This window comes from Serinus canaria, chromosome 1A (assembly GCF_022539315.1).
Source record: "Serinus canaria isolate serCan28SL12 chromosome 1A, serCan2020, whole genome shotgun sequence".
Lineage (NCBI taxonomy): Eukaryota > Metazoa > Chordata > Aves > Passeriformes > Fringillidae > Serinus > Serinus canaria.
Window position 1 is genome coordinate 12,011,437 of NC_066314.1, and position 21,341 is coordinate 12,032,777.

The 21,341-nt window shown below is 37.5% G+C and overlaps 2 protein-coding genes across 2 annotated transcripts in view; both read left to right on the plus strand.

Annotated features, from left to right (window-relative positions):
- Positions 1-502: 502 nt before the first annotated feature.
- Positions 503-6,288, plus strand: FGL2 (fibrinogen like 2). Its single transcript, XM_009086852.4, has 2 exons — positions 503-1,213; positions 3,971-6,288. Exons 1-2 carry the CDS (start codon positions 601-603, stop codon positions 4,675-4,677), a joined length of 1,320 nt encoding a protein of 439 aa, XP_009085100.1. The 5' UTR covers positions 503-600; the 3' UTR covers positions 4,678-6,288.
- A 14,158-nt stretch (positions 6,289-20,446) lies between these two features.
- FAM185A (family with sequence similarity 185 member A) overlaps positions 20,447-21,341 on the plus strand; it is a 35,554-nt gene continuing 34,659 nt past the window's right edge. The window contains exon 1 of the mRNA XM_030237916.2: positions 20,447-20,926. Coding sequence (XP_030093776.2) covers positions 20,551-20,926 — 376 coding nt within the window. The 5' untranslated portion in view covers positions 20,447-20,550. The remainder of the gene's footprint in view (positions 20,927-21,341) is intronic.

Sequence of the window (21,341 nt, forward strand, 5' to 3'; positions counted from 1 at the left end):
CTGTGATGTGCCATGGAGATTATTAATATTCCAGATAACTATTTTAAGGTGGGCTAAGTGAAATAGTAAAAAGAAAGTGCTGTTCATCCTCCTGAAATTATGACTCTATACTGAAAAATGTTTGGAACCAAAATTATACCTGTGTTTCAATGTTTGGGGTTTTAAATAATTTATATGAATATATCTATTAAGTTAAAAAAATGGGGAAAAGGGGACTGACAGTAAAGCTATTGCTGTGATAAACCTCAGACTGGGAAAAAGGCTGGAAAGTGGTTTTCACTTTCTCTACCTGCTTAAAAAAAAAAAAAAGAAAATCCATGTACAACAAGGAATTAAATTAAACTGCCTGATTTACCAGCACACATGCATTTCATCATCTGGCTTACATACACTAGCTCTGAGTCAGAAATACTCACTGAAATGTGCTACTCTTGCAAGCACTACCTAACTTTGCTCTGCTATTAATCACTCGTGATGCAAGCACTCCCACCCATTTCTGAGAACAGTGTAGGCTGTCTGATAACTCACAGGCTTTGAGCTGCCCTTATAAAGTTGTTCCACTTCTGCATACTTCCTCATACTGCTAGTTTCTCAGTGAAGATGAAGCTCCTCATTTACATAGTCTTGCTGAAGTCAACTCTCCTTGCTTTGACAAATGTTTTTGCAGTTATTTTAGAAGAAGAAGAGAATGCTAAAGAAGCAAAACTTACTGAGACTTGTGCCATAAAACTCAAAACTAATCGGAAATGTGATGAAGGAGAGGATTGTCCTTATCAGATAAATTTGCCTCCGATGACCATCCAGATACCCAAAGAATTCAAACTGCTTGAGAAGACTCTCAAAGAAGTACAGACCCTTAAAGAATCAGTAAACAAGCTGAAAAAATGCTGCCAAGATTGCAAGCTGCAAGCAGATGACAACCAGGAAAGAGACAGAAGTAATGAATTCCTGCTACCCAACACTGCAGAAAACAGTGAAAGCCAAGATAACAGAGTACAGGAACTGCAAAGCAAAGTTAACAGAATGGCAACCAGCTTAAAAAATGCAAAGAGCCAGATTCAGACACTGCAGGGTCGTTTAGAGAAGCTGAGCCTCATAAACATGAACAATGTGGAACATTATGTTGACAGCAAAGTTGCAAATTTGACATTTGCTGTGAACAACCTGGATAACAAATGTTCTTCTAAGTGTCCAGCAATGCAAGCAAGACCTGGTATGTAATTTGTTAATTCTTACTGCTGTATAAGCTTTCAATGCATTTCACTAGTATTAGGTAAACAATTTAAAATATATTTTACCCAAACAGCTGTGTAATTAAGTTCTCAAGTATCTGCTTTTTTAGTGTTTATTTATACTCCTGTAAAACATTTCAGCAGCCACTAGAGGGTTACTGAGAGCTGCAGGTGCTCAGTCCCTCCTAGAATTGGACTTCATTTAGGGATTTGAAACATTAATTTTTAAAGGACAATTTTTTGCAATTTAATAAATAAACATGAAAAATTAACTTTATTTTACACCACAATACACTTCATTAGAGACATGAAACATCAGTGACCTACACATATTTTCTCCTTGGATGAAAAGGGAATTGGTTAAATTTTCTCTAGGTGTGTCTTAGAAAACTGCCTTTTAAATTTTTCTTACTATAAAACTGCAAATACTCTAAAAAGGGGTGCCAGACATCATCAATCATCAAGTGAATCTAGCAAAACACTTCATTTTTAATGGAAAATAAAATCATTTTCTTTTCATCACAGCAAACATCTGAAAGGCTCAGCTAAAAAAAAGCTTACTAGCAGCACTTCTTGACTGGGTAACATATGAATCATCATTTTTACACTAAACCCTTTGGATTAATTTAATATATAAGCAGTATAAAAGAGAAAACAGGTGTCATCACTGAAAAAACCCACTTTTTTTTCTTTTAACATTTAATTCTCCTTATAAAGGAATAGAACCAATGCTCTCTTTCTAATGCTTGCTGTTATTAAGTCAAGATTAAGGGTTTTCTTAAAGTCATAAAGTTTTTATACTACATAGAAGAATCCTTGAAAACAAGAAATGCTCCCTAGATTGTCAGTGTATTCTACCACTTCAATGTCAAACATAAGAAGATAAAGTTCTCAAGAGACAAAACAGAGAAAGAGCAGGCTGCATTACAATCTTCAAGTCTCTTGCTTAGCATCCAAGCTTAAAAAAAATTTCCTATCTACACATACTGGAAATGGATCTGCAAGTGTACAGCATATGTACAGCTGAAATTCTTGAAAGTGCTCTTCTTTGAAAAGAGGAAATAAGTAATAATAAATGTAATGCTCTTACTATATTAGTAATCAAATCAGATAAAATCACTACAAATAGATTATGTTCATTCAGATACAAAACATCACAAGTAATGAGTAATTTTTTGCTATATTAATAATGAGCAATAAATCACATTCAAGTACAGTACTTCTAAACAGACTAAATAACAGACTAAATTAGTTTTTGATACTCTTCACATTTACTGAAATGCTGGGTAGTGTTCAGGGCACATGATCATGTAGATATTCCTTATATTTTATAACAACATGCTAAAAGCATTTGTAGCAGCAATATATTCATTATGAAAGCTAGCAAGTAAACAGACACAGCTTTTTCCTATTCTAGAGCTATTCCTGCATCCACTGAAAGTAACATTAAAACTTTATTTAAATAGGAGTTGAATTGGATTATAAAAGTATTTTATCTGAAATTCATATTGTCTGTTAATAACTGCTCTGAACTTTAGTCCACCAAAGATTTTACACAACATTCAGTGAAATAAAAAAGAATTTATTCTGGATTTAGATTTGGCTTTAAAGCCTTTGACTCCTATACTCTGTGGTTTCATAAATGTCCAGTTTTCTGGCAAACAAGAGGTCCTGAGTCTTACTCTCTGCTGCAGCCTTAGACCACTCCTCCCTTTCAAGAAGTAGTTTGTTCAAATTTTCTAGGAAAAAATTACAGCAGAATCTGAAAATGAAAATGCCCATGCATTCAAATCTGCAATAAGAATGAACATTATGGTTTTGACTCTTAACTGAGAACTTCTGAGAGCTCTCCATATCTCTTAAGAATATGGAATTCTAATACCATGCTGTTGAACAGAATCAAATTACTGGATGACACTGTGGATCAAAAATGGATTTTCACTCCGGGGAAAAAGACTGGGGGTATTTTTCTTCTGAATAAAACCCACCACCCATTGGTGGGGAAAAGGTACTGTTAACAGTAGATGCTAACATTATTCCTTTCTGTAAAGCCAGCGATGCCACATACAGAGGAAAGCACCATCACCTTCATCTTTCTAGGACTCACACAATTGCAACAACAGATGTGACAATTTTATTACTTTTTTCCTGCTTCCTAAAGTACAGTCAGTATTAACAGACAAAGCATTCCTAATGATGTTATGTTCTCTGTCAAATGATGTTTACTTAACAATAGCCAGGTTAACATCATTCCCACATGGACAAAGCTCTTTCTCTGGCATACTGCCAGATGGAGCTGTAAAATTTAGGCAGATTGTGAAGCTATACACTTAAATACAAAAAGCAACAAGTATGTAAATACAAAGCATTGGAAATATGGACTGAAGAAATCAGGTTGAATTTACATGAGATAATAAAAGATAAAATAGAGTAGAGAAAAGGACAAAAAGGAAAACAAATAATCAAAATGCCCTTATATTAGGCATTTTGATTAAAAAATGTAGTTTAGCTGGGTTTTTTAAGTCAGCTATCTGATGCAGAGATCCTAGGTGACATCTATTATAAAGTAAATCTGGTGGAAAAGGTGTTTTTTCTAGAATTAAAATTGTTGCAACACTATTTGCAATGTAAAAGTCTCTCCAATGCAAGTTCTGTATGCCATATCAGTCTGGGTAAAACTTTGCTACATTTTTTAGTTTAAATTATGTTTATTCTAACACTACTTGTTCTTTCACCAGTTATACAAATAATGCAGAGAGACTGTGCTGACCATTACACAGCAGGGAGAAGGAGTAATGGAATCTACAGGATTAGCCCTGATCCCAGAAACGAGAGCTTTGAAGTTTACTGTGACATGCAAACACAAGGAGGCGGCTGGACAGTGCTGCAACGGCGTCAGGATGGCAGCACCAACTTCAACAGAACCTGGAATGACTACAAACAGGGCTTTGGAAACCTCAGCAGGGAGTTCTGGCTAGGCAATGACAAAATTCACCTCCTGACAAGGAGCCAGGAAATGCAACTGAGAATTGATCTGGAAGATTTCAATGGGATCAGAGAATATGCCAAATATGACCACTTCTACGTGGCCAACGAGTACCTCAAGTACCGTCTCAGCGTCCACGGCTACAGCGGCACAGCAGGAGATGCTCTCCACTACAGCAGGCACTACAACCATGACCAAAAGTTCTTTACAACCCCAGACAAGGACAATGACAGGTACCCCTCAGGAAACTGTGGTGCCTACTACAGCTCTGGCTGGTGGTTTGATGCCTGCTTGTCGGCCAATCTCAATGGCAAGTACTACCACAAGAAATACAAAGGGGTTCGCAATGGCATTTTCTGGGGTACATGGCATGGAATTTCGGATGATGTTCCCACTGGATATAGGCAATCCTTTAAATCAGTAAAGATCATGATCAGACCCAAAAGTTTTGTGCAGTAATTCTACACATTTCTTTTAACTAGTTTGCATTGGATTGCACTCAAAATCGTACTTACTCAGTATTATACTCAGAAATCATGTATTCAGTTATGTTTGGCAAAAGATTGTTCTAGACAAAACAACATACTTCCACATAATATTTTTAGAGATGGTTTGACCCATATAATGTATTAAAACCAGCATTAAAATATGTGAATAGTTATTGCTGAAATTTAACACCAGTTATGTCTTGGTTTTGTTATGTAAATATTCTAAACATTGCTTTTGGTGCTTTTACTGACTGTGATATACCACATTTTATGATTTAAAACTTTTATATTGTCTTGCACAAGTTGTGTCTGAATGAATACTTACATTTTAACCTGAAAATAATTCAGAGGTGTAACTAATATAAATTTGTCAACACTTGGAAAGAAACCTAGTTTCTCTAAAACAGTCATTTTCTATCATCTCTATCCTTCATAACTTCAAATATATACGACAACAATATCAATATAAATTAGAAAAAAATTAAAAAATCAAATTGTCAAATAGTGCAGGAATTTCGAATTAGAGATACTGTTATTAAATCTCACATTGTAGATAGTGAGCCCAAATTTGACTGCACATATTTAGACCATGTCTCTATAAAGATAGTGACCAACACTGAGTGGAGATGCCACTTATCTTAGCAAGAGGCTATTTTACTATCTTGCTTACATCAATCCTGAGATGCAGAAAAACTACACTGAGACTCTCTTTCTTTATCAACTAAGTGAGGTCATTGTTGGCATAGCTTTTTTGATTAAAGGAGGCATTAAAAAAAAGAATACAAGTATACATCTGACCTAATACTTTATAAATAGGATTGCTACTGTTTTTTTAAGATTACAACAAAACTATTATGGTTATAAGTAATGCAAATGAAGAACACTGGCAATAGCTAAATTGTAAAATATTAATATATATTTTAAAGAAGTAAATACTTGGAAGGATAGTTCAAATGTAATTTGGTTTATTATATTTCAATTTTAAAGATTAACGAAAAGTTTTAACTGCAAGATGTATAATCTTTGCTTGAGAATGTGTTTTAAACTATAGAATATTTATTTTGGGATAAAAAATAGTTGTCTAAACAAAACAAAAAAAGCTACTGATGAAGTATCGGTTAGAAGAGTAAATATCTAATTGCATATGATTACATTTAATCATTTTGCATGAAATGCACAATTTCTTCCTATTCATTATATGATAATTATCTAAGGGTGACTTATGGTATCTACAAGATTCCACTTGAAAATGTCTTTTTCTACTAAGTTGTAAGAAGAGAAACTGTCCTTTCTAAATATTGTTTAAAAGAAACTTTGTAAAACACAGAAATGTTAACAGAATAAGCAAAAGTGACTAAAATCACCTGCAAAAGCTTTGTCTCATGTCTTAAAAAAAAAAAAAAAAAAGCAAAAAAAGAAAGTGTAATGGTGTTACAGAAATCTGATTATTACCTGCCTGGAACTGTTGTAGCTGAATCTCTGTCAATGTGCACTAGTTTTACAAGGTGTAACTCCATCTACTTGTTGCAAACATTATTTTGTTTTGCTTGGTGTAATAAAATAAGAATGTCCCACTGTTAAAGCTGTACTACTGTCATAGATGTACATAAGGACTATTAAAAATTCTCATAAATAATTTTATTGATTTTCTGTAAAAATTGAAGCAGTAAGAAAGCACCAATAACCAACACAGATGACTATGTGACATGCCAAGAGAGTACCTGCTAGTAATGACAGTTCCTTAGAGATCTGTTTTATGACGGTTCAGCTGCCAGATAATACCAAGTGCTGAAATCTCAGATATTTTTTGTATCTCTTCATATTTTGGAAGAGGAAAAAGTAATTGCCCAATGAAGAGTTTACACAACCTCTATCTTTAACATGAAACAGGAGAAGCCAACCAACATTTTGACCTTTCAGATCACATACAAGAATCATCAAAGCATATGAATGCAAATACAAACACATACCCCAAATTAAATCGTGCAATTTTTTCTACAAAGAAAAAGCCCTTGATCTCTGCCTAAGGCTTAATAATTCAAAACATGTCTTTCAGTCTATGGAAAACATCTATGTAACACTGATTAGCATATGAAGACACTTGTGGTTTTAATCCTGATAATATTTAAATAGTGAATTTTAGTGGAAACAATTACTAACAGTGGGTTTGCTAGCAAAATTCCTATGGCTTGTTTCCAAAATATAAAGGCACAAGCCCATCCGTTCAATGTGATCAGCCAAACAGACTGTAATGTCTTGGCTTTCTACACATTGCTTAAACTAAACCAAACCAAAACTAAAAATATCAAAACTAAGAAAACAAAAAACCCAAACAAACCAGAGAAGAAATTCAAAGAAGATTTGAAAACACTGGCACTTTTTTCTTCTCTTTTAAATGCAAATACCTGTTTCCTTAACTGTGTTTATTGGGAAAGACAGCAGTCAAAGTTGGAGCAAGTTGAGAACAATATGTAGCTAGACAAATTGGTGGGGAAAAAATTACTATTATGTGTTTATTTGGAAAAGAACTTAAGATGGTTGTCAATCCCTACCCAGACCCCTGCTGAAAAATTAAATCAAAATCAAACAAAAGTGACAAATTTCTATTTACATGTCATGGAAAAACCAAAGCATCAAGGACGCAACTTGAATTTTCACAGAGAAAAAAAAAGAAAAAAAAAAGAGAATAATTAAATACTGTCTGACAAAGAAAGGGGATTTAAATACACTAAAATATTTTTACATTGTTTTGTGTTTTCTTTTAGGAAAAAAAAATAATAAAATGTTAAACATAGGCCTGAAGACATTGACATAGGTTTTAAAGAAAAATGGCTGAGCAATACCATCTATTGGCCCTGCTAGATGCAAACATTTCCCATACTAAATTGATCTCTTTCCTTCACTGCTTTAATTAAACTTTTACGGAGTTATAGTTCTTCTGCCAGAAGTTAATTTGGCTGTGACACTCAATGGTAACCAGAAACAGAGGACAATATTTTGAGATGGTATGTTAAGTCCAACCTTCACACATGTCATGAGAACATGGAAATTATGAAAGCAATATTATTTTTTAAGTCCTCATTCATCAGTTTTTTCTGATTTCAGTAAAGGAGTAATCCATTTGGAAAATAATAATGGGAAAAAAGAACCCAAATTACCTGATTATGTTCATATAATCAAGACAAACTGGAAGCTTAATTAAGCCTACATTTCAGCAGGAATAGGATGCCATCATTTAAAATTACACGGTACAAAATAATAGTTGGCTTTACACACTTTTAAGCAATTGCATGGAGTGAATGATTTTTATGGAAAAGCACGATATACTTTGAGAAACAGAAATTCTCATGCCTTTCTTCAGACAGAGTACAAAAGCCTCTCCACTTCACTCTGCAGTTTAACCTACTTATGCTAAAGCCAAACACAAAGATTCTTTGTCATGCAGATATTTAAGGCTCTGTTCAATCAGGCGTATTTGGACACATGTATTTGGTGCTTTGAATAAGTAAACCAGGAATCCCCATTTTAACAGTTAAGGTAACCTCATGTGTGTAACAGGTGATTCTCCACCAATAAAGTTTTTATTGAATGTATGATTGGTTCACATTGCTTTGGCTTCCTCAACACATGATTGTGCTGACATACAATCCCAGGTAGACCCAGTTTTTAGTACAAATTTGCCTTGTCTCAAATACACATTTTAGGCGAGAAAACAGGAAGAGATAGCTTTGGAAACAATATAGCAATATACTTGTCAAGTCTAGTGAGTATCAGAAACAGCTGAGAAAAGGCCAAAATGCAAGATGTTACAGTTAAAGGTAATTCCTTCCCCTAGTCTCACGCTAGAGAGCTCTAGTTCTTCTGCATGGTATGAAATCTGCACACTTGACTTTATAACAGCATAGAAAAACAAGACATCATAAATACTTTCAAGCAGGTTTTTCAGAAATGAACAGAAGTACCATCTGCTTTGTGATAGTTCAAACATGCCCAAACACTTCCTGGACTTGTTTCCTCACAATGTCACCTGCTATTGGTAAAAAGAACCTCTCTGTAGAATAAGCATGTTATACAAGCTCTGTTCCCATTCCTGCTCTTTGAAGGCACCTGTAAATTCACCCAATTCCTCTGCAGCTTTTTCAAGAACCATCAACTTTTCTGTTGAAAACAGAACAACAATTTCCTTTAACATTCACAATACAAACGATTTCCTAATTGCTGGAAACTGTTGCAAAAAACCATACTCTAGCTTACACAAACATTATCAGCCATAGCTGACTTCCCAAGTGACCATTTCAACTAAGTCAAAAAGGTTTATTTAATTAGCAGTCAGATTCCTGTGCATGGAGGTGGAGACAACATCTGTCTCAGCTGTCTGTGCCAACATATTTATATGCTTTTTTGTTGGGCCAGGAGCCTTTGAAGCGTGTCATGTGGAGTGTGCCAGGATCAGCTTAAGTTTAAAAATGTTGTTTGCTTTCAACATACTAAGCTGTGTCAAGATTTTTATATCTTTGATAGAGTACATACATATGTGGTGAATACTAAAACAAATTATGCACTGCTATGCAAAAATATAGTGATGATCACACTTTATAATAGCAAAAAGCACATTACAGAATATGTATGGGGACAGAAATTAAAATGGTGATTATGAAAAAAAAAAAAATCTATCCTAATCTACCAAGGTAGCTTTTCTAGGAAACTTTTCATTTAAAGATAAAGAAACTTTTTTTTTTGAAGGAAACTTGTTTACAGCCATCACTTAACCTAAGTTAGGAGAGAAAAACAACTTTGTTTCCAAAAGAAATTGAAAACAACTCTAATTTCTTGAAGGGTGTTGTTAGATGTGTCTATGTCACTGAAAAATTATATGAAATATTGATTTTTAGCATTTACATTTGAAAATTGTAGCCAACCTTTATGTGACTTCATCTTCTTTCCTGCAGTAGAGATGAGAAAAGAGAGAAAAATGAGGAGTACCTTTCTCCCCTCAAACACCATTTAAACACGTGCATCATTCTTTGACATTAAAGATCTTACAGATAGCAGATAGACATGAATCAGCATCAGACAATCAGAAACAAAATTTGCTTGAGAATTCTTTTTCATACTGTTGATTTTTTGGTAAACACTGAGATTTTGCTCTGTGTTTCCACTAGAATTGAGATTTTGGTTAGCATTTTTATTTGGCAGTTCAATTGCTTTTGGAAGTCAGGAGTATAAAATCACTAATCTCAGAAAGACTCTGAGCTTCAAAATAGTAATGAGAAATATTCATGAAAGGTTCTTTCTGCTTCTTGGTGGCAATAGGACACTTGGACATAAGAGATGAAGAAATGTAGCATGAAAGTGACAATTTCCACCAAGAAAAGCAGCATAAATGAAAGATTTGGTGCTGGTATTAGATAGGGGACACTGATCATTTTATAGTATATAGGGTGCAACAGTTTACAATAGACAGTCAGGAAAATCTCCCAAAGGAGTTTATTCTTCTGCGTGTTTAGATTCAGCAAATAAATGGATGATTGCTGTTATCAGGAAAGGATTATTGTGGTACCTTCCAAACAAGGTACACACTCACTGGATCTGGAGAACAGCAAAGCACTTTTCATTTACAAGTGCACTAATCTGCAGAACTACTTCTGCTGCTTCTGAGTGTCCACTGCAAAGGCATGCAAGATAAATGCTGCAGAATCATTTTTCTAGTATGCTTTTAAAAATGGATGTATACATTTGACTGAACTACTTTGCTAGCCTAAAAACATACCAACAAAAGAAAGAGAAAGCACAAGACATTGCCTTGAGTAAAAACACCTCAAACTGGGAGAAGATACCCACCATTTGATTTCTCTTTGGGATTTTTTTTGTTTGATTCACAATCAGATTGGGAAGATGAATAGAGTGGGGGTCTTTTTTCGTGTTTAAACATCAACAACATCATTATGACAAATTATGTTGTATTTATTTATGTTTTCATTAAAACTAGATCAGTTGGAGGAAAGTAAAACACAACTTAAGTGGCTAGAGGGGAAAAAATGTTACTGTACAATATAGTGAAGCACAAAAATTATGGGGACAAAAATGAAGAGAATGGGCAGGAGGCAATTTGTTAACTGGTCTTTTTTTATTTTCATTCTGCATAATCTTGTCTATAGTCCAGGTTCGTATCATGTTTTGTTGCTTTTCCTATTCAAATGACAGTTTCAATTGTTCTCTGCTGCTTTAGCAGTAACAGCATTGTTGTAGCAAGGATGATATAAGGATAAAGGGAGAGGTTAAATGTATTATATTACCAACTGCTGCAAAAAAATTATAAATTGGCAGGCAAGGGGTGAATACAATTTTAGATTATTTTGTTGAAGCTAACTACTATGAAATATCCATTTAATAAAATTAATGGCTGTTTAATATTTAAACAATGTATTGTATGACAAAATTCAATACATTTTTGCTGCCTTTTAAGAATCAGATTACATATACATATGCCTATAATGCACTAAAATCAAAATAAAACAAGCAGAATTTATTGCATCTTAATGTAGCATTTATTCAAGTAATATTTTTTTCATTACACAGCTACTGGACTATGTAGTTTTCAATTAAAGTTATTAACAGATGCAGACTGATTTATTTCTAATACTAGAGGAAAAGAAGAAATGAGGATTCACAATTTAAGAAATTCAATTAGAAGTGTTAGAACAAAGATCTTTATTTCAAGGATATAACAACATAGGCTAAAGGAAGTGGAAAGTTCTTGTTGTGAATGTATGGTAATACCCTAACCAATAGAACAGGAGATGTCAACTTGGTAATAAATAAAAACACGTGGTAGAAAGAAGTCATGATGAATTGGGTGGCTTTTGTTGGAACTCTGACAAGCTTTTAATATTTCAACCTAACCCACAAAGCTAAACAATGTTACTATCAAGGTTTTATTAAAAATAAAGGAGAGATAGTGTACATGTTTTAATTCTTGCTCTTTGTATGTTTGAGTATCTGCTGCTTACATGAGAAAAACAAGACTGGCTTGGTGGGAAGAGGGCATATATCTGTTTTTAAAGAAATCTTATAATAACAAAATGTGTCCCTTCTGATAAGTATATGCTGTGCAGGCATAAATGACCCATCAGTGAAACTGAGATACTATGATACAATTCTGCTTCCATGGAAAAATCCTGAAAAATCCTTTCATCAATGCAAGAAACCTCTATGGTGACCAAAGCCATATATTTATCCCTGAATTATGGATAAAGTTCAACAAAAGAAAAGAAATACGTCAGTGGAAGAGAAGAAATGTGAATAAGTGATGAAAAGCCAAACTTGCCAGTAAAGTACAAGTGCAAACTGTTAAAAATCATGGTAAAATAAATGAGCCATAGTTCTCTTCTAGAAATTGACAAAATGACCAGAAGACATCATTTATGAAATATTATGCAAATTTCTTACTTTGTTTTTCCACAGCATGTTTTTTCCTGAATTGGGAGCAACTCCAAATACTAAGTTTTCTCTGTATTTGCCATTAATGGTTTACAATGTTAACACTGTTAAACATGTTAGTTTTAAATTTGATATGCAGAATAACCTCTTTGGAAAGATTTTTTTGAGAAAAAATCAGGCAAACAATTTAATAATTTTCTAGATTAAGTCTAGAAAAATTAGTTTTCACCATGATTAAAAATAAGGAAAACAAAGCAAAAATGCAAAATACAGTTTAGAAGGGGCATGGGGGCACTTTTGCTGCTGCTTTAGACTGAGAATAAAGGGGGTTTGTGCTGCAACAATACTGGAAGCTGTGGGCCCTCCATACACTGGCACTGGACTGAAAGCAGCAGCTTCAAACTATGTTCAGTATGATCTAATAGCAGGACAGAAAAGGTCCAGTCCTATTTTCCTCTTCACTACAAATTCTTGCCAAGTCCTTTCTCCTGACCTTAGATTGTAGGCAGAGAGTGAGAGCCAGGCTAGCAAAGCAATCTGACAGATCCAAGATGGAAATAGTCCAAGATAAAGCAACTTTAGGTAAGAACTTCAAGAAAACCACGAAGTATGAACAAAGCCTGATAAGGATACAAGAGAGATGTACATTTTTGTTCTGAAGAGGGCAGAAATTGGCTGGTCTCCCTTTTTAATTTGGGAAATACAAGAAGAAATCTTCATTATTCACTACAAAGGAAATTTAAATTGGGATATAGGAAAAACTTTTTATAAAGCCCTGGCAATGATGACATGCTGGAAAATGATATCCAAAGAGCTATCGCCACCAATTAAAGATTTAAAAACAAATTAGACAAATATCTGCAGAGAATCTACTTCAGTGCCAAATTTGGATTAGATTATCTCTTAATGACTCTTCTGGCCTCACATTTTTAAGGATTGCATTTGGCATATAGTTGATATTTAAAATTTTAAAATACTTCTAGTATTTTGAAAGACTCCTTAACACAAAAAAATTGCAAAAGAAACTGAGCTCTAAAGGGTTTCTTCTATCATCATCATCAATTAATAGTGCCTCAGGAGCCACTTACCTGTGATTTTTCCTGCAGCTATGGAACCTTTTAAAAAAATCATGATGCAATTACCTTTACAGATAGAATACTACAAGACCAAAATCAAGACCTCTGTATTCTCATTCCCCTTAAGGCCATGATCACTGTAAAAAATTGCATGATTCTCTATCAAGCACAGCCTCTCCAGCAAGAATATGACACTGCTTCACAAAATTTTCTTACCACTTAGGAAAAAAAAAAAAATCAAAGAAATGGTGATGATATAGATAGTCCATGGTAACAACCTTCAATTATTAACAGCAAAAGATACACCTCAGAATAATTACTTTGTACCGTTACAGACAGAGAAATCTGGGGCACATGGTACCTCATCTAAACACTGAAATGCAGGACTTGCTGTTAGGCCAGTGGGTCCCTCCTCCTCCTCACTAGGAGCTGCGGCACTCAGCTCACGGGTAGGTGACTCACTCGCAGTTGCCAGCTCTGGGTCTGTGGCACTTCCTTCATCAGCCTGACTCATTGTTTAAAGCTCTAGAAAGCAAAAACACCAATACAGTTCATTAGATCCAGGGATATATCTGATTGTGAAAGATAAATGTGTCAATGTGTAAAACTACTACACCAACATGTCAGACCCATGTTCAAACCATAGAAGTCACAATTATATAACTCTACAGTTACAACTTCATGAAAGACTTCATGCAAGAGGCTGCACTATCATTCTATCATACTCTTGAGTACTTCTAAAATATCCTGAAGAAAGCTCTTATTCCAGTTAGGTAACACAGTCTTTTAATAAATGCACAGACAGAGAAATTAAAGAAGGTTGGAACAAGCAGGGTTGTTGGAAAACATAATTTTGCTATATTTATATTATAGAAAATCCCATATTATTATCTGTCATATAGGAATAGAAATCTCTAAGATACTTCCATTAGAAACAGATAAGGACATGCAGTACTTACTTCTCAGCAGGACTGGACTTAATGCCATAAGTTTCTATAATTTCACTTTGTGTTTACCGTCTTTGTCCAGCACTTGAGAATTAAGTTCCCAAGCTTCAACCATCAGAACTCTTTGAGATGTGTGAAAATGCCAAGGTGGGTGAGGGAAATGGGAGGTGGAATACAAGAGGCTACAATGCTCCTGGTACCCTGATAAGACAACAATGTCCATCAGGTAGGTCTTCATCCTTACATCAAACATGAATTAATATCTGAAAAACCCATCTTCTGGCATAACAGCATGTTTTGTATATCCAAAGAGTTTTAAAATACCAACCTTCCACATGAAGAAGCATGAAAGGTGACAAAAACATCTCAGGAGAAATATAAAATAGACATGGGATGATCCACCAGAGGTAATCATCTTACAGAGGGAAGAGAGGGAAAGAGGGATTTGTGAGGCACACAGAAATCTTGCCATGACATAGTGAGATAGGGGAGGCATGGGGCATTTGTAGAGCAAAGCACAGTTCAAAGTGGAGATGGAGTGTAGATGGAGGAGTTCAAGAATTCCTTCACAAGTTCACTGAAGCTGTTTTAGATGACAGGAATGGACAGATCAGTATCACAGTATTTTAGAGCAAAATTTTGGGAGAAAGATCATCAACTTTTGCAAATGTTCACCTGACACCAGAAGGTCTTTCTACATTAGCTATGATGCAGAGCACATTGTATTCTGCTATGGAACCACATCATGATAAAACCCCTATCAGCTGCCAAAGATGCAGAATCCTCTTCAGATTAGGCAGTCATGACATTGTTTAGCCTTTCAATAATATATGGGAGACAATAATATATGTAAATACAAAGTGAAATTTTTTAAAAGAGAGAAAATAAATCAAGGACAATCAAAATTAAAACTGTAATAAAATTAAGAAGAAATTTTGGGACTACTTCTCTAATATATATCAGATCTTTTCAATGAAACAGACAGTGCAATTTGGCATTGCACAGCCAGAAAGCTGACAGTTAAGAAAAATATAATTTCTTTTTATAATTGTGGTGGGAAAATGGATACAAAAATGTTGGGTCATTTGTATTAACCTTTTGAAAACTTACTTGTCTATAATGGTAGTGAAAGTTAAACTGGCAAGTTTATTACTTTTTTCAGTACTGTCTGGAATTCCTTCAGGAACATTTTGACTTTTAGGGAGCTTTCAGTGTCTGTATTTGCTTATGGAAAAAAAAGCAATTTCATGATCCCTCCTGGACAAGTCAAAACATTGTGAAATAACTGTAAACATCATAGAGGCCAAGAAATAAACTCTGAGTTACTGTACATAAACATGTACACACATTTATAAAAAACAAGTGATTTTTCATCTGTAAAGAGCTGCTGAATATTTTAGCCTATGCATTTTGTGTTTATGGCTACTGTTGCTTTATTTGTTCCTCTCAACTTAGAATTTAGACAGAGGGAAAAGCACCATGGAAGAAACTCTTAGTAGAATAATGTCAAAATGTGAGAGTTTCATGGGTGTAGGCATATTCATCAATACTTGTATGTGAAACATACAGTTGACATCAGTCAAAAACATACCTTCTCCCAGTACAGTAGTACAAAAGAGTCCCCACCAAGACTCCAGTTTGATGGGTAGAAAGAGAACAAAAAAAATCTTCTGAATCTGAAGAGTTTATAGTTTTATATTAAGACACAGCTATAAAAATCTGATACAGAGAAAAACCATTAGACAGCCTCAGCTAATGTGAAAAGCCCTTGTCTCCATGTGGTTTTTAGAGGGGGCAGACATAAATGAAACATAAGTGGGTTTATGAGACATTAAGTTTAGCATTCCTCCATTATCTACTACATTACTAAATATATAATTCAGCTTATATAAAATTTGATCTATAAATTTTAAAAAGCAAAATGGAAAATTTGTGACTTTGCAGTATCTGGTAAATAAACTGTCTAACTGAAAAAGGACTGAAAGTTGTTGTGATTTCTAACTTCATGGAATAACCCAAGTAAGGATGTTTTCAAACTGTAGAACTGCAAACAATATCACTGCCTTGATCCAAGACACAGAATTGTAGAGAATGGAAATTACAAGGCTGTTTTGGAACCTGGGTCAAATCAGGCTGAGAACTGTCTTGTGAAACAGCTTCAGGGCAGCAATAATAACAGAAGTCTGAACTCAGATTCCCCAAACTAATTTCAGCATCTTTACTTTTGTCTCTTTCCAGCAAACAGCAATGTTCATACACAAATCAGTGCAGAATTCAGGTAGGTGACACTTAGCTGCATTCATTATTTTCAGAGTGACAGATGCAAAAAGTAGTAATATTTTATTCTGAGCATAAAGAGATGCAGGTCCATGTATGAAGGTGAATCAACTATCTCTGCACACTTCCAGCCCACAACTGGATGCCTGGGGAGGGAGAGAAGTACCCACCCACGGTGTGGTGATGCTTCTATGAACCCACCCACTTTGTCCTTGAACTCTCTCAAAACTTTCAGTATTGGCAAAATCCAGTGGAATGGAGATTTTCATTTTACCTTGGCATGACATGAGGTAACCAGTGCTTCTTGTTGAACCTGGCTCCTTGATGTCACCTAGTTTTTTTACTGGATGAGTCACTGAATAACCACAACTTTTCTAGGCCACTAGGTTTATTCCTAATGTTGAATTATCATTTGACAATCCTTTTTTCAGGCTGAAGCAGACAATCCACCTGCTGTCACTGGCATGGAAGCCCTTCTCTGCCTTCCATTGTCCTTATCCTTTTCCAAAACTTTTTCAGTTCTACCATATCCTCTTCAAAGAGAAGGGATGAGACCTACAGACAATGTTAATAACAGGAGCACCATAGATTTATTCAATCACACAGTGATCCTCTTTCCAACCCCTAAAATTAATTTTTTTTAATGCTTTTTCCCTAATGTTAAAGTAGAAGACTTTTTGTTTTAACTGGGCAGAGCCTGTGCTTCAGCATGAATGGATGTGTCTTGAAACAACAAAACCATGCCAACAATACTAAACAATATTAAACAATACTTGAATTTAAACCTACATCATGTACAATAGGACATTATCAAAGGCATGTGAATCAGAATGGATTCTTTGATTAGACTGCACAACCTCACCAGTTTGGGGAAATGAGAACACACCATAAGCTGCTACCAATTTCTACCTAAACTGCTCAACCATTTGTCATAAGTTCTGCTGTTTTCCCTTGTTTTCAAATCACCCTGAGCCACACACTGACTTTATCTGCTGGAGTTCTAATTAGATATGGCTAAGATAAGAAGAATTTGAATGGTGAGATTAGTCAGTTCCCATTTCACATGGTTTCCATGAGGAACTTACTTTTGTCAGAAAATTTCTGGTAGTGTGACAAACAAGAAAATCCCTGAAATCTAAACCATTGCGTGCTTTGCAATGCTGAAGTACAGAGGAGGAAACAAACAAAACATAATTTGCCTACCTACTGAACCCTAGACCTTAAGAACTACGAAGATTCAAGGAAGCAGTTCAGAAATGCACCAATAAAAAAACCCCAAAATACAAATAAAGGTAGCCCTATTTTTCTAAGTGAAGTCACATTATTTCTTCATTACAATTATAGCAAATGGGTAAAATTAATCCTGCCCAGGCAGACTATTATATACTAACTATACCCTCTGGGTACCTGCAGCAGTTTGTGATTATTCTGTGAAAAATCCCAGACACAATAGTTAGAAAAATGTATTCCTTCTGTAGCCTCTCCTATAAATACTTCTTATTTAATTCCTCTTTCCTTGAAATCTCTCTCACACTTTGGCCCTAAAAGTGGATCTGATAATGCTTTGGCTTAAAATCTATTTTAAATAACTTTATAGAACTTCTATGAGTTCTAGGGTTTTTTGATCTTTTTCATGAAATACTGAACATTCTTTGGCATGCAACACCAATATCTGGTAAAATGGCAATTAAGGATTGTAATTCACTAAGAAATCATGCAGCTATCAAAAGTGGAGTGCTAATTATATCTTCACTTAAAAATTCACTATAGCTTTCTTTTCCTGTAAATGACAAGTCAAAACATGAAAGAGGAAAACAAGTAAGTAAATAAATAAATATTCTTCTACTGTTGGAGTCTGCTACATGCTATACCAGCTGATCCAAACAAAAGCATGAAAGTTAAACAGAATCAATATAGGGAAAAAATATAGAGGACATAAGTAAAACATTAAACACATGAGGTTTCATATGTATGGAGAAAGAACTTCTTCCTAGCAGTACTTTTTTCTGTTTTGTTCAGTATTTTTAACCATGCATGCTTAGACAGTATCTACAGAGAAAACCCAACAGCAACAATGAAATATAAACATAACTGAGGCTTAAACATCTTGGAATGGTTTCTTGAACTAACTTTTCAACTATGCAAAGCCTGACAGTAATAAAGGTGATGCAGAGCACGGTTTACTGTGGATTGTGGGTACTGATAAACCTCTGCCTGCGTGAGGAGCATCAAATACAAGGCTCCTGGAGGAAAAGGGGGCTGTGGGAAAGCAGCACTATGGTTTCAGAGGAGCTGGGAGTCAAGGATCAGGAGCAGCAGCCCTGACCCAGGGAGGAAGGGGGGCAGCAGTGAGCCCCACCTTACCCGGGACCGGAGCAGAGTTATTTGCTGAATTGGCTGTCATCTAGTGGAGCCATAGCACATTGCAACACACTTGTTACACATCTGTCGCAACTTTCCCCCGACAAACAATCTGACATCCAAATCTGGTATTGGTCCCAAGGGTGAGAATTTTGCAGATTTTTTTTCCTGAAATCCAGTATTTCTGAAGACTTGGGAAAAAAAAAAAAAACAAAAAACAACCTTCCAGCCTCCATCATGTCCCAATATATTTTTGATACTTATTTGACTTTCTAGAATTCAATTTTTATATACTATACTATCATGAAAGATGCTAGCCCCTTTTGTGTTTAGCCTAATGATTTTTTGAGACTGATTAATATAAACCAACGCAATAATTTAACTTGATGGGCTTTATTGGTGAATGTGAATTTTCATTAAACTTTCCACAGTGAAAATTACCGATGGACCAAAAAAATGGGGCAATTTTCTTTCCTCTTGGACACTGAGATGTCAGTTCAGATTCATAAATAATCAAAGCCAGACAGGGACAGAAATAGAAATAGGGCTAATGAGATGAAAAGTATTTGATGACTAAGTGTCATGCTTGCATGGTTATTTATGAAACAGAAACACATGGAATGCAAAAGGGGGGACAGGAATTAAGTAACAAGCCCAGATTTCATTATTATTTGTGTTGCAATCTTGCTAAGACAATACAGCTTTCTGTACATTTTTCTCTCTCGTTATTGGAAGTAAACAACAACTATTACTAGAATTCAGCCCCTGACTGCACATCATCTATTGCCCACATGCCCCACCTCATTTATTAAGATTGTTATATGGTGGCAATGTGGGGTATGAAGTCCAGAAGAGTCTTTTAAACTGAATTAAGGGCTCCCTACTTGTTTGTAAACCCTGTAAGGACAATTGTCTCATGGTGCAGTTGTGGAGAGTTCAGGAAACTATTTATTTGCTTGGCTTCAGAACTGCTAAAAAGCAGTACAACACCTAACATATTGACCAAAACTTACTGACAGAGAGCGATTCTGGTGCTTTGTGCTACCACTTCAAAAAACCAACTACAGATAACATCACATCTGCCAAACTGCCTGTACACCGGCTGGCCGAGGACATTTCAGCACAGGCAGACTGGCTGTAGGCTGAAGTGCACTGAGGGGCTGGCTGCCCGCGGGACCTCGTCTCCTCACGACACGGGCCCGCCCGGAGGTCGCAGCCCCGGCCCTCAGGGACTCCTCAAACAAGGCTATGGCGGCACCGCTTGACTTACTTCCCGCCTCGACGTCGGAGCCGCGGCTTTGACTCTCTTGGCCCCGGTCCCGGTTCCCTCGACTCCCTCCCTGCCCCCGCAGGGCCCGGCTCGGCAGAGCGGCGTCCCGGTCGCTATGGCGACCAGCGCACCGTCTCCCTCCCGCCTCAGCTGGCCCCGCTTCTGATTGGCTTCGGCGTCCAGCCCTGCCGCCCAATAGCAGCAGACTGTGGGCAATGCCCCGCCTTCCCCGCTCTCCGATAGGCCCGTGGGCACGGCTGTAGTTCCTTCCGCGCGCTGTAGAACTACGGCTCCCAGGAGGCTCCGCGGCACAGCCACCGCCTGTTTACCGGCCGTGCCGGTGCCGCTCCCCGCGTGCAGCCCCGCCACGTGACCGGCCGGGGGTCACGGCCGCCCGCCAGGAGGGGCCTCGTCTCGTCCGGTCCCGGGCGCTCCTGACGCGGCTCCCGGGCGCTCTCGCCCTGGCTGCGACAATGAGGGCGCTGCCCCCGCGCTGGACTGCTCTGGCTGCGCGAGCGGCGGGCGGGCAGTGGGCGCCGCCAGTCCCCCGCCGCTGTCGCAGCGGCCCCGGTCCGCCCCCGCCGCAGGAGTGGGCGCTGTCGGTGAGCCCGCGGGGGCGGCTGCGGGTGCGGCTGCCGTGCCAGGTGAGCGTCCGCCCGCTGGACCCGCAGCGCTGCCCTGGCGCCGACCGGGTCCTGGTGGCCGTGAGCGGCGGCAGCCCCGGGCGCCGCGGGCGGGAGCGGGAGCCGGTGCGGGTGGAGCACGACGAGGCGCTGGGGCAGGTGGCGATCCTGGCGGACGGCGTGGACAGCAAGACCGCCGTGGACGTCCGGACGCCGGTGAAGTTCGGTGAGTGCGGGGGAGGCGCACGGATCGCGGGGGTCCCACCGGGGGTGGGCTGGCTCTGCTGGAAGCCGGTGTTGAGAATCGGCATCGCGCCCTCCCTAGTTCAGAACGCCCCGTTGGGCGTCCTGCACTTCCTGGGTGTGTTTGGGTACGTGATTTGTTGCTGACCCTTCTGCCGGCAGCAGTTCGTGCTAGAACTTGAGCTGGTGAGTGGCACTGGGAGCACTCGCTGTCATTTGTGCTTGGCAGCTGCTGCTCCAGAGCAACTCGGCTCCGGGGCAGCATCCTCAGCCTGAGCCGGGCACGCCTGCCCTCCTGGGGCTGCTCCATGGGGCAGGGCTGCGGTGTTATCCAGCAGCATCCTCAGCCTGATCGGGGCACGCCTGCCCTCCTGGGGCTGCCGTGTTATCCAGCAGCT